We start from the raw sequence: 20,063 nt of genomic DNA, 5'->3' as shown, positions 1-20,063 counted from the left end.
CTGCCTTTATGGCCAGCTCATCATATCATATTATATATTAAAGCAATAAAAAACTGGGGTATATATATATAATAGTGATAAGAAAAATTTTCTGTCTCAATTTTTTTACTTATTTTATTTTACGTGATTTTTCCTCTTTTATTTTTATTAATTCATCATACTTTTTATTTATTATTAATGTATCATCAAACAATCATATAATTATACTAATGAAAAACAATAAATGACTTGGATACATATTATAGCAACAATAAAAGTTTTCCCTCTCAATTTTTCTACTTAGGTTATTTTAGTTGAATTTTTCTCTTTAATTTTATTAATTCATCCTGCTATCTATTTATCTATCTATCATCATACAATCATACAATTATACTAATGAAAAAACAATTAAACACATGTCAACTCTATGATACAAACCTTACCAATCTTCTCATGTTCTTAGTCAAATATTTATTAGCATATTTTGTAATATCTTTTTATTTAGATTTTTTTAATTGATTAGTTACAAATAATTTTAAAAAGTATACCTATTTACTATTTTTTTTACCATATACAATCAATTAAAATATGTAGTATCTTTTAAGAGCTATCATATTATCATACATATTATCATACTAAAGCAATAAAAGACTTGGATACATATCATTACAACAAGAAAAGTTTTCCATCCTAATTTTTCCACTTAAGTTATTTTAGGTGTCGATTTATCTATCTATTATGATATGATACAATATACTAATGAAGAAACAATTAAGACACATGTCATTTTCCGTTCATGTTCTTATCAGGCAAATAATTTTTAGTATATCATGTAATATTTTTCTATTAGATTTATTTAATTGATAAGTTACAAAAGACTTTACACTACACCTTATTTACTAATTTTTTTTAACATACAATCAATTAAGATAAATTTCAAAAGATTGACAAGTTTATAATACATAAATAAATAAATAAATTAGTTTATATGTTAATTATTATAGTAAAAATATGTCTTTAGTATGAAAACTTTTTTAAGATTTTACAAAAATATTGAACATTTAAATTATTTTTTTACTATTTTACATGTGTTGAAATTTTCTATTATTTTTATGTAATTACTTATAATCTATAATAGTGTTTAGTGCATAATACATAAATAAACTTTTTTAGTGTTCATTGTATAATTTTATGATTATATATATCTCAATCTAATAATAATACTTTTATAGTTTTTAAAACAAATAAATTTATAGTTTCAATATGATTTAGGATCAGAGTCATATAATTCATATGTGCATACAGGAATATATTTTATTATTGTTTTATTATTTTCAGATAACTAATACTCTCTCCATTTCTTAATGGAATTCTCACAAGGAATGTTCACGGGAATTAAGAAAAATGTAATCTTTTAGATTGTAAATATATAAGTTTATTGAATAATAAATTTAATGGAGGAAAAGTGAGAACCATAAATATTAAAAAATATTAAAAGAAAGTTAGAGGAGAAAATATGGGAATTAAAATTAATAAAGAAATATTTTTATAAAGTTAGTGAGAAACATATGGGGACCATAAGGAATATAAAAATGTAAAAATAAAATTATTTGAGATATGTGGAGACCATAAATATTATTAAAATATTAAAATGAAAATGAACAAGATTATTATTATTATCCAAAATTTGTCATATAAAAAACCAAGATAATTTTTTTGTTGTAAAAAAAATTAATATGGTTATTTTCTTTACAACATAATGTGGTCGAATAGTGCATATGCTAAAGAGGAAAAATCATGCTAAAAAAATATTAATGATTATATTAATTTCATTCTACTAAAATTTAGGGTCAATTTTCATCAATTAAAAGTTAGGGGTTTAATTTCGCAATTGACAAAAGTTCATATCAACTACATTTGCAGATTTTTCTATATTAATTTAATTTAATTTACCGTGAATAATTGAATGTGATGTTTACTAAGAGCGCACTCAAGTAACCTAATTATGATCTATAAAAAATTTGATTTGTTGATGAAATATCTGCAATGTCACGATATATATATGAATCTATTCCCAATCTATGGCCAAAATAAAAAAAATTCCCACTTTCCTTAAAATGGGAAAGTATTTCCAAGTTTACCGTCCACGTAGGATTGCTTTGAGAAATTTTTTTTTTTTTTTTAATAAAACTGCTACATGAAATGGCGGTTTTATTCATGCATCTGAAGTAAAACGCCATCTGAGATGACGGTTTGGTTAAGTGAAATTTTTTTTTTAAAAAAAAAAAAAAATTAATATGTGGAGTAAACCGCCACTTGAAGTGGCGGTTTGGTATCAATACAAAACAGCAGCTTCCTTCGACATTTTTCACAATTCATTTTGCTCTTCTTGCTTCTTGCCGGTATAACCCTAAAAAAAAAAAAATTCTTCACTCTCATTTACTTTAAATTTACAATTACTCTCATTCCACTAAACTAATCAACTACATTCCCATCTTCTCCTTGTGTACTAGTTTATTTTCATCCTCATTTAAGGTATGAATAAAACCCTAATTTTTGTTCAATATGCAAATTGTTTATTTTGTTCATTATTGTTTTGAATTGAAGTTATAAAAACGTTAAATGTTTGTTACATTCTATTGTTTTCATGATTTATGCTTATGTTTTACACATTTGTAGTTGAATTTTAGGATTTGTTTTGTATGCATATAAAGTGTTTGATGAAATGCTTCAATGAAAGTTTATTACTTTGTAGGGTTAGTTTAATGGTTTTTGTATATATTCATGCTATTTTTAGCTACTAGGGGTGAAATGAACTTTCTAACAAGTGTTGTCATACCTTAATATCACAAATTCTTGTATTCAAATTTACACTTCCCTTACTCACATTCAACAATTAAGTGTATGTGAAATCAAATGAAAAATATGTTTGTACTTGCAGAATATGGATCATTATCCCGTTATAGTGTATTGGGGTGGGGAAGTAAGTTATACTGGATCCGATGTTGGATATATGATTATTATAACACTTATGTATGTAACAGCGATCATGGCGATGCCGGGCCCAGTTGATCCATCAGTGCTTACGCTTCAGGCGACCCACAGGAGCGTAGCTGCGTGGGAGGGCTCCACTGCCCAATTGGTTACTCGTCAGCACTACCAGGCTAGTACGTTACGGTGGGAGGTGGATGACAGGGTGTTAGACGTAGTCGAGCTAGCTGGTTTCAGATACATTCACCGGTTGTTGGGCGGGGGCTTGGAGCTCGATCGAGCTCTTATCACTGCATTGCTGGAGAGGTGGAGGCCAGAGACACATACATTCCACCTCACAGTTGGCGAGGCAACGATCACGTTGCAAGATGTGGCAGTTATCATGGGACTACCGGTTGAAGGACAAGCAGTCATTGGTCATGGGGAGGGAAATTGGCCAGCATTAGTACATGAGCTGCTAGGGGTTAGGCCGGAAAACCCTCAAGACCCTACCCAGCCCAAGATCATCGTTGGATCGTCATTGTAGCTGACTTGGCTCTGACAGCATTTTAGCGCGCTTGAGGATGATGCAGATGATGTGACGGTTGACAGACATGCCCGCGCTTACATCTTGTACCTGTTTGGATGCATCTTGTTTCCAGACAAGAGCGGCGACTCGGTACAGCTGATCTATCTCCCTCTACTGGGAGATTTGGAGCGCGTAGATGAGTACAGTTGGGGAAGTGCTACCCTGGCGTATCTGTATCGTAACTTATGTCGAGCATCTCGTAAGGGTGCCAAGGACATTGGTGGATGCTTGATGTTATTACAGATATGGTCATGGGAGCACATTCATATAGGGAGGCCAATTATTCGGACGGTTCGACCGGATGGGCAAAATGATCAGGAAGATGACGCGGATGATTTTGAACCGATATTAGGGTCACAGCTTCGGCGCGGGGTGGATCCTTTGGCAGTAAGGTAGCAACACTCAATTCACTATTCAAATTCATAATTTCACTATTTTATGATAGATGAAAATGTTAATCAATGTTTATTTGTTTGCAGCTGGCTTCGCGTATATCTTTCGAGATCCCACTCCCCACATACTCTCGTCTACTACAGGGACGCACTAGATCGACAACGGGACGAGCAGGTTAGTAACATTTACTATTTGTATTAGTTATGAATAAATTGTATACATTACTAAGCATATTGATTTCTATTACAGATGACATGGCAGCCTTACACAGCGGCTAAGATGGAAGCTTTACCGCACATATGTACATCGGGCCACAAGATTTGGAGATCGCGTTGTCCTCTTATTTGCTTTGACATCGTCGAGCTACATCTACCGGATCGTGTCATGCGTCAATTCGGTTTGGAGCAAGTAATCCCGCAAGCCTGTGACACCCAACCTCAACTACATGCGATCGATCGGAGGACTGGGGACAAGAACTACCTCGTACGACATAGATCGCATGTAGATGCGTGGAACGACCGAGCATCTACATTGGTTGGAGGAGATAACTTCACAGGTCATAGCTTTGCTATGTACATGAGTTGGTACAGGCGCATCTCGATATTACGCCTAACGAACACCGCATTTGCGCAGCCAGGATCACATTACCATCCGACATCTACGTTTCTGGTACGTTTTCTTTCAACACTCATAACAAATAGTAATAGTTTTAAGTAACTCTTTTAACAATATAATGATAACAAACAGGCTGAGCGCATCCGATCGGTGCTCATACAATGTAATGACACGATTCAAGGGGCCGCTACATCGCCAGTTGACGTGGGGTATCGGCTATGTTCTCAGACCTTAGGCTCCATTAACGCGTCGTTGACCGATGCATTGAGTCAAGCGGGTTATGAGTACCTCATACCAACTCCACCCGTCATTGGCGAGGTAGATGACGCATTCCACACTCCTTCTCCAAGGAGTTCAGCCCATCGAGGTAGCTCTTCCGGAGGATCCAGTTCTCGGTCCACAAGAGGCCACCAGCGTTCATCTACTCGAGGTCGGTCTTCCAGATCGCCATCGACATCCGCTACTATGTCGCCGTTCGTTCCCCCGTCTTCCATCAACACTCCTCCTCCACATCCATCGCCTCCGCAAAGGATTATCACATATCAGCGTGCTAGTCAACGACGAGCTCCTGCTCTTAATGTCATTGCGTAGGTTGACGAGTTCACACCATCATCATCCACCGGTGCGCAAAACAAAAAGGGCCGGGGGTTGTAGTTTAACAAACTTTGTATATTCTTATATGACTTGAACTTCTTGTATGAGTTTCCATAATTGTAATATATCTTTGTATTATTTTCATATTTATTTTTTTTAGAACAAGCCGGTTCGTAATTGATTATTATGGAATTGATGGTATTGAACTACTTTAATGCATGTTGCGTTCAATATTTTAAAATGAAAGAAAAAAAAAATAAAAAAAAAAATCAGGCCACAAGCAAACCGCCACATGAAGTGGCGGTTTACCTGGACCAAACCGCCATCTCAAGTGGCGGTTTTGTCTGAAAAAATAAAAAAAAAATAAATTTTCCACGTGGACGGTATTGTGGGAAATAATTTCCCAAAAAATGCAAAGTGGGAATTAATCTGTTTTTTAGCATTAATCTGGGAATAGACTATATATATATATATATATATATATATATATATATATATATATATATATATATATATATATATATATATATATATATATATATATATATATATATATCAATATTGTATTCATGAACAATTTTTTTCACTTTTTTATTTAATAATTAGTTTGAATAAGTAAATACTTGAATTATTGAAAACCTATACAAAAAAATTAAATATGAAGATAGTCAAAAAAGGACTTTGTAACAAAATGGGCGAAGATTTTCTTGCTGATAGTTTAGTAATATAATTTTGAGACAAATAGCAAAGACATACAGTGTCAATGACATTATAGATAATTTAAAAGTACAAAAAAAGCGTCAAACTTTATTTGCTTCAAAATTTACATTATATTTTTTTGTTTGTATTGATTGGCTATATTTTAGTTGAATTCAATTTTTTTGGTAACTCCACCCGCCTAAAATTTTGTTCAAGTTTTGCCGTTATGTAAAAGTTTTGGAACGTGGTTTATTAATTAAATGGCTATTTAAGCACATTGTTATTTATTTACTTGTTAATTTTAATATATTATATAAGTTATTTTCAATCTAGATTTATCTAAAATAACAAATATTTCAAATAAGTTATTTTCAAACTTTTATAATTGGCTAATTTTAGAATCCTCGCGATACATGGGTGTGACTGATTCATCAAATTGAAAAGGTGAAATGTAAATAATATAAATATTAAAAGTCTATTGCATTAGTCTTATATATACATTTTGAGTCTTACTTATATCGTGACTAATAAATTTTAATTGTACACGAATAAAAGAAAATTTGATGAAAAAAGGAATAAATATATTCTCCTTTGTTTACTGTTATTGTTCACTTAAAGCAATTAAGGAAGAATATAATCAAGTTAAAAAAATATTTTTCCCTAATTCGCTATTACTAACAAGTAACAACGAAATAGGAAAAATATAAGTTATTTGTACTTTAAAAAAAATTTAATGAATACTTGTTCGCTGTTAACAACAGCGAATAAAAGCTTTACTTGACTTTTTGACAACGAACAAAGTTTTATTCGACTTTTTGACTAGATTTTCTCTTGTCTGTTTTTACTGACAGCAAATAAATTTAAATCTTATTTTCGAATACGAAGACTCTTATTTTAGGAAGCAGTTTCGCCTCAAGCTTATTTTGAATATTTTTTTAATTACTTCTTCCCGTAAATATTTTTGTGACACTTTCACATGACTTTACTCAATTCCCAAGTACTTTGACCTATAAAATAATCTTTTATAATTTTTACTCATGTATAACTCAAGATATTAACAATTAAAAATTTTGACATGTGTGTTTTAAGAATTATTGTAAATAAAAAGAAATACAAAAATATAAAACTATAATTAAAGAGTACAAATTGAATAAATTTAACTATTAACATACTCAATTTTGACATGTGTGTTTTAAGAAGTATGTAAATAAAAAAAAATACAAAAGTATATAAACGTGTTGAAGAAAGAGTAATATCACTATTATTGATCGATGATTAAAGAGTATAAATACTCTTATGTTCCATTAGAACCATCATGTTGCATTGAATAAAAGTATTTGTATTGTACAATGCTTTAACATTATTATTGATAGTGCTATTGACCATTTATTTATTGTTTAAAATTCATCCATAGAATGATAAAATAATACTATTTTATTAACTTTGTATCTCAAATTCTGAAACAGAACCATATTTAGATGGAAATTGATTAGTTTAACGTCAAAATTGATCACAAATAGGTCAAAATTGAAAATTTTTATGTTTATTGATTTGTTAAAAGTTTACTTTAAGTTGAAATTGATACCTTTAAGGTCAAAATTAATACCTTTAAGATTAAAATTGAAAAATGCCCAGAAAATGGAAAAAACGAGAGAAAGCATGTGAGGTTGATACACGAGCGAATTGGGCCGGCCCAAATTGACGGTCTCATTATCAGCCTGTCTCGTCCAAGACTAGCTGTTTTGGTATAAGAGGGATTTTGCATTATCTATGCGGTCGGTCTGAGTTTATAAGAGGCCCAATTAGTTAAGCTAGCCAAACTTAACTTAAGGTCCACAAAAGCATTAGACATCCAAAGATAGATTGTCTAAATGGACTCGCTAACGGTCAGCTGTGTAGCCTGAACAGACGCCTAAAATTTTTATACATATTTTTTTAATATTAATTTCATTTTAATGTTTAAAATTAAGATTTAATTTTCTTTTTAAAAAAATTCATTGCAATAACTAAAACAACGTAATTTTTTTTTCATTTACGTTGCGCATTACATTTCTTGAAAAAAAAATATATAACGTGCTAGAAAAAAGGGGAATAAGTACTCATTTTAAGTGGATTTTCAAAGAATGTGATTTTTCAGGATGATCACGACGTTTATTTTGCGAACAAAAAGTATTGCGACCCGTAAAAACAACATTAAATATCTTCTCGGATTATGTGCCTAAAAATAGACAAATATGTACTAATTTCGACTAAAATTTCAAAATATGTATACTTTAAAATGATTGTGACATCCGTTTTTGAAAAATTACGACTAATAAGAAAACATTAAATATCTTCTTTCTACGTGCCTCAAAACAAATAATCATTTCAATTGAGTTTTCACAAGTACATGCCTTCTATGTATGATCGTGGCTTTCGTTATTTGAAAACAAATTATTACGAAAATATAAATCAAATTTAATAGTTAATTATGGGAAAAAAAAATCAATTACTTAATTTTTCATAAATAAATTTAATTAAAATAATTAATTAAATTTAAAATTTGACTTAAAATTTTCAAATATAAAGAAAAATTTCAAATCTAACAGGTCTTCTCTAATCAAAGCCACAATTAGTTAACTATAATGCATACGCTTTTTGATATATTTTTGTGACTGTAATGCGCCAACAAAATGTTACGACTGTAATTTTTAAAAAGCTTCAAACTTGACGTTGTTTTTGAGTAACGATTCAATAAATTATTTTTGCGATAAACTTATAGGGTTAAATATATTTAAGAAAATAAGAGTGATTTTTTCTATTTCTATCAATTGAGATCCTAAATATCTTTTAAGAAAACTCTATATTTAAATGTACTTCTAAGTATATTTCTCATAAGTGGAGAAGCTAAATACAAGTCGTCGTCATCATCATCATCCTACCCAGTGTATCTCACTCATAGAAGAACTATAGACAGGGTCTGGGGAGGGAAGGACGGTGGCAACTCATACCCATAAAGGAGAGCGTGGCCAAAGGAGTCCCCCGACTCGAGAAAGATAAGGAGAAAACAAAAACAAATAATAAAGAAACGAGAGAAGCAAGATGGCTAAAACACCAAAACATAATCTAAGAAGACATCAGTAATCTAAAATATGAATATGGCACCTCCAACTACCTCTATCCCTAATCAGGCCCTCAGAGAGGTTTAACTCATGTAAGTAAACTTTTATTTGCTCATCCTAAGTTCTCTTGGGTCTTCCTCGACTCCTCTTACCCTCTACTATAATGCTTTCTACCCTCCTCATAGGGGCGGCGAAAGTCTTTCTCTACACATGTCAAAACCACATCATGTCTAAACTCTTGGTTTCTAATTCGATCCATCAATGTGTGCCCACAAATCCACCTCAGCGTGCTCATTTCTGTAACTTCCATCTTATGTTCAAAAATCTTCTTTACAGGCCAACATTCGCTCCCATACAGCAGAGCAAGTCTGATTGTCGTTCGGTAGAATTTTCCTTTTAACTTGCTTGGGAATTTCCTATCACATAGCTCCGCTGTGGCTGCTCGCCACTTGAGCCAACCCGCTTATATACGATGATTTACATCTCCGTCAATCTCCCTATCCCTTTGAATGATCGATCCCAAATACTTGTACTTGGTCGTACTTTTAACAGCTGCTTCATCAATGGACACCTCTGGTTCTCCTGCCGATGATGTCCCACTAAAGTCACAGTGCAAATACTCGGTCTTCGTACGACTAATGCGCAACCCTTTACCTTCTAAAGCTTCCCTTCACTCATCCAATTTATTACTAACCTCCTCTCTAGTTTCTGCTACCAGCACTATGTCGTCAGCGAATAGCATGCACCACGGTACCGTCTCCCAAATAGATTTAGAAATCTCTTCCATAATGACAGTAAAAATGAAAGGGTTTAGAGCTGATCCCTGATGTAGTCCAACTTTAACCGAAAAAGGCTATGTTATCCCCACCGGTGTTTGAGTGTTAGTCGAAACTCTGTCATACATATCCCCTATAGCCTCAACGTACATTGAAGAAATACCTCTAGCCTTGAGGCTATCCCAGATGACACGTCGTGGTATGCTATCATACGCTTTCTCCAAGTCAATGAGCACCATATGCAGATCCTTCATTCGCTCCCTATATTTCTCCATCAGTCTCCTCAAAACATGAATTGCCTCAATGGTTGACCTTCCTGGCATAAAACCGAATTGGTTCTCTCTTTAATCACCGTTTCCCGTCTAATTCTCCTCTCTATCACTCTTTCCCACAATTTCATTTTGTGGCTTAGAAGTTTGATACCTCTATAATTTCCGCATACTTACGCATCGCTTTTGTTTTTTAACAGAGGTATTAGTGTGCTATTCCTCCATTCTTCTGGCTTCTTATGTGTCCTCAAAATAATATTAAAGAGGTTTGTTAACCAACGAATGCCCTCTTCTCCTAAACCCCTCCACACCTTAATCGGGATGTTATCTGGCCCGACTGCCTTTGTTCTCCGCATCTTTTTGAGAGCTTCTCCTACTTCTTCTGTGGTAATATCACTCGTTGACCCGTATTCCAGTGGTCTTTGGACGTCAGAAATTTGATTATCAGCCTCCTTTAGCCCCCTAGATTCGTTGAATAACTGAGAGAAATACTGGAGCCATCTGGTTTTGATGTCCTCTTGTGTATAATAAAAATAAATTGTGAATAATAAAAATAACAATTTAAAATATTTAAAAAATATACTATCAAGAACATTGGCAAGATGTAATATAAAATAAAAATAAGATAACAATTGTAACAATATATAATCTTGTGTCATCTACTTTTGATAATTTGTTACACCATACCGAAAGAAAAGGATCTTGGACCCTCAAATAATGATTAAAGGTGTACAATAAGGGAAATTTGCAAAGAAACACCTTTTAAAACCCCTTTTTTGTAAAGAAACACATTTTATAATTTTTTTTTGTAAAAAAAACACCTTTTAAGAGACTTTTTTTTAAAAAAAAACACCTTAAATCAGTTTCCGGTGACTTTTGTCAACTTTCCGGCGTTGACTATGCCATTTGTCAACTTTCCGGCGTTGACTTTTGTTTTTATTTTTATTTTATTTATAATTTTTATTATTATTAATTTTTTTATTTTTGTTATTATTATTATTTTTTTTTTATTATTTTTTTTAATTTTTTTAAAAATAATAATAAAAATAAAAATTAAAAAAAAATTAATATTAATAATAAAAATTAAAATTAAAATTAAAATAAAAATTAAAAAATTAAAAAATTTTTTTTTAAAAAAATAATAAATTTATATTTTTTATACTTTTTATTTTTATTATTATTATTAAATTTTTTATAATTTTTTTAAACTTTTTTTTTTTTTTTTTTTTTTTTTTATTTTTATTATTAATATTAATTTTTTTTTAAATTTTAATTTTTATTATTATTTTAAAAAAAAAATTTTTAAAAATTAATAATAATAATAATAATAATAATAATAATAATAATAATAATAATAATAAAAACAAAAATAAAAAAATTAATAATAATAAAATTTAAAAATAAAATAAAAATAAAAACAAAAGTCAACGCCGGAAAGTTGACAAATGGCATAGTCAACGCCGGAAAGTTGACAAAAGTCACCGGAAACTGATTTAAGGTGTTTTTTTTAAAAAAAAAGTCTCTTAAAAGGTGTTTTTTTACAAAAAAAAATTATAAAAGGTGTTTCTTTACAAAAAAGGGGTTTTAAAAGGTGTTTCTTTGAAAATTTCCCGTATAATAATGATAAAAATCAAGAAGTACACACATGCAAGTAAAAAAATCAATGATTTGATAAACTAATCACACAGAATAACATGAATAGTACTTTGGACACCCCCACTCAAATATAATTCGATTTCATTAATGACTCATCAATACAATAATGAAATATCACTCACAAATAATGAACTCACATGTTTGAACTCAAAGTTCACTGATTTCATGGAAATTTTACACTAATACAAAGGAAACACCGAGTCCTCAATCCCTATTTCTATTTACGTATACTCCCCCACATATACTTCTAATGCAAATTTAGGTCCTTTATATAGCCCACTATATAAATAAAAGAACGCATTAGAAGAATATTAAGTGTCCCAAATAAATCATCAATACGAAAAATTACATCAATCGGCTCTGATTGCATGTGCTTGTTGATCATTATGCTGGCTCATTCGACCACCATGCATCAAGTCCCCTGCTTCAGTGGCGGATGTAGGTTGGACCCCACGGGGTCAAGAGCTCCTAGGCGTTTTAAAAAAAAAAAAAAATCAAAGTAGACTTTTCTATGGTAAGAATAAAAGTGTAAAATTAATACTGAAGTCTTTTGATGATAAATACTCGCTCATTTTAGTAATTTTGTCTTATTTATTTATTTTGTCTCATTTTTTTTATTAGGTCAGCTGGTTTATTTTGTTCAATTTTCTTTTATAGTATGTTTTATTTAAAATTTTCGCAAGTAAGGGTAAAATAGTTGTTAATTTTACAAATAAAACTCTGCCGAACTTTCATCCATTAGTTGGTGTCTCTTGAGATTCCGAACCCTGTATCCCTGTTCTGCTTGTGTGCCACTAGTGCTCCTTTCTTGCATCAATGACCCGAATTTCATACACTCAAACTCTAATACATACTCATTATTTTCTCTAATGTGCACGCCATTGAGTTTGCTATGAGGGAATCACCATTACCTCTAATACTAATTGATTTGGCTCTTTCTATAACTCATATTCCCTATATCCTTTAAAGTTATCCCGTTTGACAAAAAAAGTTCATAAAAAATAAATAAAGGGGGTAAACTTAAAAGACAAGAAGCATTGATATCTATTAAGTAACAAAACTAAAAGATATATCTCTATCCACTTTATTTCATAGTGTATTTTATTTAGTCAATCAAACTTAGTCTAAACATCAATAATATAATAATTTGACTATATAATTCTTCTTTAAATTTTATTTAGTTGAGCATAGATTTCAAGTTTCATATCAAATTATAAAAGTATTGACAAATATATAAGCAAAGCAACTCTAAAGTATGAAGCTTTTTAAGAAGGTGTTTAAGAATAAATTTGTATGGTTCGATCAAAAGCAGATGATATCATACTAATACAAATCATTTACGGCTGGTGGGTTCAACAATTAGCCATTCTCAGAGCCGAAATATCAAACAGAAAAATACATATACAATAAAGTGACATCAAGGGCAGCATGCTGGGTTGCTAGAGCAGATATGTGGGTAGGTGTTATGATTGGTGTGACTTGAGTGCACATTTGGTGTGTGTATTCATGTGGTGACTTTTGGGATGGAATCCCATAAGTATGTCATGAATGGGTGTATTAAGATGAGTCTTGATGATTGTGGTTTATGATGATGATTAAAGTATGAACTAATGAGTTATTCATGGGAGTTATGGGACTTAATGAAGAAGTGCAAAGGTTTAGTTCAAGATGCTCTACTATGCAAGTCGAGCAATACTGTCAGAAGCCCTCTGAAGTGCCGCTCGACCAGCTCGCTCGACCGAGCGAGCTTCAGAATGGGTCGAGCGAGCAGATAAAATGCAAACAGACACTTCCTGTAGCCCGCTCGACCGAGCGAGCCTCTGCTTTGGTCGAGTGATGTCTCTGATGCTCCTAAGATGCTGTTTTTGACTCTTCAAGTTCTTGGAGATGTTTTATTATCATTTATTCATAGTTTTAATGTACTTAATGTTGCTTAGTGTGATCTCTCCTATAAATAGAGAGCTCTCATTCACATTGTAATTATCCACAAAATACACCCCAAGCCAAACACTAGCCTATATCTTTTCTCTAATGTAATTCTCTATATTTGAGAGTTCTTTGAACTCCTTTGATAATATAAGAGACACTACACACCGGAGGACGTAGCCTAAGTTGGGTGAACCTCGTTAAATATTTGTGTCGTTTTATTGCTTTACTTTCTCCTACAAACATTGATATTATTGATAGCATAATTTGTTTATCACTAAACTTCATATATTCGATCTTGGCAATATTGGAGTTTGAAACACATTGTTCGAACTCTAATATATCGTCGTTTTCAGCAGGTTTTCAATGTGATCTCGCATTGGGAGAATTTGGTTTTTGTGACTTCTATCGAGAGTCTTCTTAACATGGAGATCAAGAAAGCAAGTCCCGTGGTGAAGCGACTATGCAAGGAGACAAATTATATCGTTGGAGGAGAGGACACAAGTGATGTGGTCTTTGGTTTGAGGGAGGTAATGTTGAGTAAATTCAAAATCTCATTGGAAAAATAAGAAAAAGTGTTGACATACATATAAGTGATTCAACTCAAAATTAATATAACGCCTTTTGAAAAGGTGCTAAAAATAATTTCATACGTGTTCGACCTAAAGAAACAATAGAACAATAACATACTAATGGGGATCCTTCACAAATCACAACTCAATGTGCCCATCACATTAATTAAAATCAAAAATAGTCACAAACACCATTCAATATCCATAAATATAATCAATCATATAATTTTAAAGCTAGGACACTTTTGTTAAATTTTAATATTTTCGTAAAAAAGACTCAATCTACAAAAATACATATAAATAAATCCAAAAATGTGCGTCCAAATACTCCAAGTGAACCCTAGACATTATTTTTGTTTTGTGTTTTGGTGGCTTGGTAGTTTAACAACCGGAGCAATTGAATTGTCAACTCTTGATCTGTGGACACATCAAAATATAAAACAGAACTATTATTAAATTATATTCCTCATGGCATGTCCTAACAATAAGTATATTTTGTGAGCAAGTTAATTTATAAGAGAAAAATAAAATATATAATGAAAAATTTAAGAAATACTCCCTCCGTTTTTTTTAATTTTCCACATTACTATAACGGGTAGTTTCAAAAGTTCTTCCACTTTAGAATACTTTCTATTTTTAGAAAGTTTTTATCCCACTTTTACCCCTTAAAACTCCCATTTTCTTTTAATGTACCTCTATTCTTTTATTTATAATTATTTTCTTTCTCATACTTTCAATACAATCATTACTTCACACTATTATTTAATTAAAATAATACCCACTACAACCTCATACTTCCAATACAATCATTACTTTACACTACTATTTAAATAAAATAATACCCACTACAACCCAACGATTCTATCTTCTTTAATATGTGTGAAAACCCAAAATGAAAGATAAAAAAGAACGGAGGGAGTATATAAATAAGATAAAAAAAAATAAGTTACATATATATATAAACAAAAATTAAAAAACATGTTTCCTCTCTCTTAAGGGGATATGTTATGGTCTGTCTAACTTTTCTTTTCGAACTTTGACTCTTTGTGGGACACTAAATTGATTATTATGAGTTTATGACCACTACTAATTAAAAAAAAGCGTGTAGATCATGAAAAAAAAAAAAGTAAAACCCATAGGAAAAAATATACATAAATATTTATACATAGAAAAACCTTGGGATATAGGATGTATTCCCTCATATTCACCATATATGTTCCATTTGACTTTTCATTAATTTTTAGGTAGTTAAATGGGACCATATATGTTGGAGAAAACTCAATTTATAGTGAGGTTTAACACATGTATAAGAGAGAGAGTGCAATTTATAGCTACATGGGACCACATGTATAGGAGAGAGAGTCCAATTATTATAAAAAGACGGTACCCAAAATATAAATGAGACATTTGAAATGATTTAATGGTATGTTTGGCAACTTGAAATTCAATTCTAAATGTTGAATTGGGTCAAATACTATGTTTGGCAAATCTTGAATTTGAAAATAGGAAATTGGGTCAATTCCGTAGAATTGCAATTACAATGTAAAATTTGGTCAAGTATCAAAATTTACAAATTTCAAGTATATATGTATCATTTACAATTCTTAAATTTGAATATTAAAATTAAATTTTATATTTTCAAATGAATTTTATGTTGCCAAATACTACCTAACTTAATATGAAAATGGTACATATGTAGGAGGGAGTATATATTAGTAGTTGATACCCTGAATTTCTGATTGAATTAATCAATGACCGACACTTGCATAAACTGATAGGAACCTCACAAGTCACACCCTTGGAATTGAGATTTATCTCTATGAATAATTAATTGAATTTACTAAATATTTTATTAACTTGGAGTAAAATAATCAACATTAATTGACTAGTTGCATTGACTCATACACTTATTTTGTGGTTTAAAAATAATTTGGCGGTTTCATTGTATTTTTAAAGAAAAATTAGTCAATACTATCTTTAAAATAAAAAATATTGAGGAAAATTCCATTGATAAAAATTTAGTCGTAAAAAATTACGGTAAAAATTAGAAAAAAATATCAAAAATAATTATAACCATAACTCATTCACCCAAAATAATCTCCACTATGAATCAACACAAAAGAACCCTAGTCATTGGGGTAAACTTTTCAAAATAATCCGAAGTATTATTTATCTTCTTAAAATACACCAATTATATTGGTAAAAATACTTTGTTTTATTTTGAGAATGTTACCCCAATAATATGAATCATTTTTTTTGTAGAAAATCATAATGCGGAAATGAAGGTTGATTTGGGTTTTGAATACTTAGTTTGTATTAAATAATAATGAGAGATACTACCTCTATTTATACACGTAATAATGACTAAAATAAAGAAACAAAATATAAAAGATAACAACAAAACATATTCCCACACAATATATTATTCCCAAAATATATGATACCCACAAAATATATTATTTCAATACCCCCCTCAAGTTGGAGCATGAGTGTCGAAAATGCCCCACTTGGAGAGAAGATAGTCAAACTGTGACTTCCTAAAAGCCTTTGTGAAGATGTCAGCCAATTGAGAAGTAGTAGGGGCACACGATAGAGAAATCAAGCCTTCAACAATCGCATCTCGAACAAAATGACAACCAACTTCAATGTTTTTTATTCGTTCATGAAAAACCGGATTCTTTGCAACGTGCAAAGTAGATTGACTATCACAAAACAGTTTGATTGCCTATGGGTGGTGCACGCCCAAACTCAACAATAAGCCCTTAAGCCTTTAAGCTCACAAGTAACTGCCGCCATGGAGCGGTATTCAGCCTCTGCAGAAGATGTCGACACATTGGGTTGCTTTTTAGTTTTCCAAGAGATAGGAGAATGCCCGAGAAACACCAACCAACCTGTGACAGAGCGACGAGTAAGAGGACAAGCCACCCAATCCGAATCACACCAACCTTGCAAGGTGAGATCACTATCAGCACTCAATAAGATACCCTGACCCCGTGTACCTTTCAAATAACGAACTACACGCAAAGCTGCTTCCCAATGTTCACTGCGAGGTTCTTGCATAAAATGGGACAAGATATGAATGGAGTATGCTAAATCGGGTCTAGTGACCGCAAGGTAAATCAAACGGCCAACAAGCCGACGATACACCTCCGGAATATGTATATATATATATATATATATATATATATGTGTGTGTGTGTGTGTGTGTGTGTGTGTGTGTGTGTGTGTGTATACACACACACATGCAAATTCAATAATCGTTTCGTTTTATTGTTTTTTAATGCCATTTCGAATTTTATTCCAATCGTTCTTAAGTTCTTGATTTTCTTTTATATATAATTTATTTCTCTTAAAAAAAATTACCTAAATATTAAGTCTAGCAAAATTACCTACAATAACTTAATCTTTTTATTTCCTATATTAATTTATGATTAAAAAAATATATATTCAATAATAATAAAATTAAAAAAATAAAATAAAATAAAATAAAATATCTTGAAGTTGGCGGCAATTGGGATAGGTGGCATAATTTTCATTTAGTTCTTATCCTTATTTTCTTACCCATGAAGGAAAATTAAAATTAAAATAATAAATAAATTTTACAATCTTAGCCTATTTATATCCAAAACATACTGTGGGTAAAAAAAAATGAAGAGAAGGAAAATAGAAATTAAATTCACAAAAGCTAATTCCTAAAAAAAAAACTCTAAAAACCCTAAAAAAAAATTCCTAAAAATCCTCAAAAATTTCCTAATAATAGTATTTAGTGTTAATTATAGAAATTCAAGGGGAGGAAGCTAATTTTCTGACTAGAAATTCTACAACAAAGGAAATTGATTAATAGTGAAATTACTAAAGGTATAAATTCTTACATATATTTATTTACATAAAATTATGCCCATAAATTTTATATGTGTTTATAATATATAAATTTAATTTTATGCAAATTTTGGTGAATTAATTCGTTGTAATTTAATTTATATGATTTATTCATTTTGATTGCCAAAAATCGCATAATCTGAAATAATTTTAATTAAAATAGTAAATATTAATATTTTTAAACGAAAATTTTTCTGTACATATATATATATATATATATATATATATATATATATATATATATATATATATATATATATATATATATATATATATATATATATATATAATCACGGCTTGATAGACTTTCACTTTAGCATTACTTACTATTGTATTATATTAAACCTATATTTAGAAAAGAAGATTCTGTTACAACTGAACTAGCCTTTTGGCTTTTAAAAAGCGTTGTCGCACCGGTCTAAATTCAGGCATGGCCCTCCTGTCTGCTACTAGGAGAGTAAGCAACTTCTATTAGCACCGGACCTGAATTGAATTTCTCGTGTCATGTGCCTTCTCTAGCTGAGTAACAGAAAGACCATTCTTCACAGTAAGAGGTACAAATGAGAAAGACATACCTTTGGCTACCGCAGCACAATTTTTTTGCATCTCTTTTTACAAGTGGGACACAGCAAGAGCACGACTGCTTTGAGATATCCTTATCGAGCTTTTCAAAGAAATCTAATGTTGAGCCAAGCCTTTCCAGCCGGTAATCGCCAAAGGCGGAAAAACCGAGGATTTTACATAGTACTTTTGATCGAAAAAGAAACAGAAATCGGATTTCTTTCGTACCCTTTCGACTTTATCTTCTAACGGGTTCGCCAAGCACCTTACTTTCTTGAACCCGAGTGAAGCATTCCACCTCAGAATGGCAAATATGCGGAATTCCATCATGAAAAGGCTAGACATAAATCTATATACTAATACGAACTAAGTCCCAGTTCGTTTTCTAGAAAATACTCTAGTTACATAGCATTCTTTTTCATTTCTCGTTCTTGTGTTCTTTGCTATCGGTACGCCAGGCTTTAGACGAAGCTGCGGGGGTTACCACCACATCCTCCCCCGATAGACTCGAAGCTGTCTTATTTACCATTTGCTTTAGCGGGTGGTTTATGTCTGGTCCTTTGGGGTCGTCTGACCTGGGCTGATGGGCAGAAGATGCTGGCCTGAAGAGTAAGGCTGATCCATAACATCAACTGCAGAAGAATGTTCGAGTTGATGAACAGGAGAAGGCCCACCCAGGAGCTACTTTATCATATTTCGAATTCAACGGTTTCAATAAAGCCTACCGAAACTGAAAACATTCGAGATTATGCAGGATTATACACGAAAGATCCTTTTTTGGCTCTCTCTTTAGCCCTATGCCTTTCGAGCAGCTTTTTCAACTGCCGCCTAATCTCCCAACATGCTCAAGAACTAAACACAACCAGTTGCTGGGATGTCTTCCAGATTACTTGCCACTTTTCCCATGAAAAGAAGAGACTTTTGAAAGCAAGACATTTAGAGCTTTGTTGCATATCGGAACGCCTTTCCTTTGATCCTAGACCACTCTTTCTTTACGGTTAGTCACTCAGGGAAAGAATCAGTGCACCTTTCTTGGTACGTGAGCTGGGTTCAGAACGTCATGAGACAGTTCGGTCCATATCCGGGATCCTCTCATCTCGCCCCCGGGTTTGATTCGTATTTTGAGAAGTCTGTATTAGATTACGAGTTTGAACTGGAGTACGAGGTGGCATTATATTCTTGTAGGAGCTATTATGCCTTTTCCTCGCCATGGAAATTGCGCTATCGATCACCCAGGAGTATTTAGCCTTGCAATGTGGTCCTTGTTGATTCACACGAGATTCCACGTGCACCATGCTACTCGGGTCAGAGCGTAAGTTAGTGATGCTTTCGGCTACTGGACTTTCACCATCTACGGTACCGCACTCCACAGATTCGCCTAGCAGCACGACGCTTGTATTGCTCTCCCACAACACGTCACCTATTTTGAAGAAAGGGGTTTGAACCTTGTAGAGAATGCAGAAGGGCCAAGGATCTTCCTCTCA

The 20,063-nt window shown here is 31.9% G+C and overlaps 1 protein-coding gene across 1 annotated transcript; it reads right to left on the bottom strand.

The window, feature by feature from the left end:
• Positions 1 to 16,612: 16,612 nt before the first annotated feature.
• LOC130823330 (secreted RxLR effector protein 161-like) lies at positions 16,613 to 18,591 on the bottom strand. The gene is made up of 3 exons (XM_057687968.1): positions 18,497 to 18,591; positions 16,920 to 17,239; positions 16,613 to 16,743 (listed from the first exon to the last, which is right to left on the bottom strand). The coding sequence occupies exons 1-3, from the start codon at positions 18,589 to 18,591 to the stop codon at positions 16,613 to 16,615; spliced, it is 546 nt and encodes a 181-aa protein (XP_057543951.1).
• Positions 18,592 to 20,063: the final 1,472 nt, after the last annotated feature.

This window comes from Amaranthus tricolor, chromosome 1 (assembly GCF_026212465.1).
Source record: "Amaranthus tricolor cultivar Red isolate AtriRed21 chromosome 1, ASM2621246v1, whole genome shotgun sequence".
Lineage (NCBI taxonomy): Eukaryota > Viridiplantae > Streptophyta > Magnoliopsida > Caryophyllales > Amaranthaceae > Amaranthus > Amaranthus tricolor.
This window is presented reverse-complemented; position numbering and strand designations above follow the sequence as displayed.

Coding starts and splice junctions, on each gene's coding strand:
- LOC130823330 (XM_057687968.1), bottom strand. CDS start 18,591: ATGTCTTTCTCATTTGTACCTCTTACTGTGAAGAATGGTCTTTCTGTT. Junction 17,240..18,496: donor AGAAATTCAATTCAGGTCCG/GTGCTAATAGAA, acceptor TGCGGTCACTAG/ACCCGATTTAGCATACTCCA. Junction 16,744..16,919: donor CTCCATGGCGGCAGTTACTT/GTGAGCTTAAAG, acceptor CGATTGTTGAAG/GCTTGATTTCTCTATCGTGT.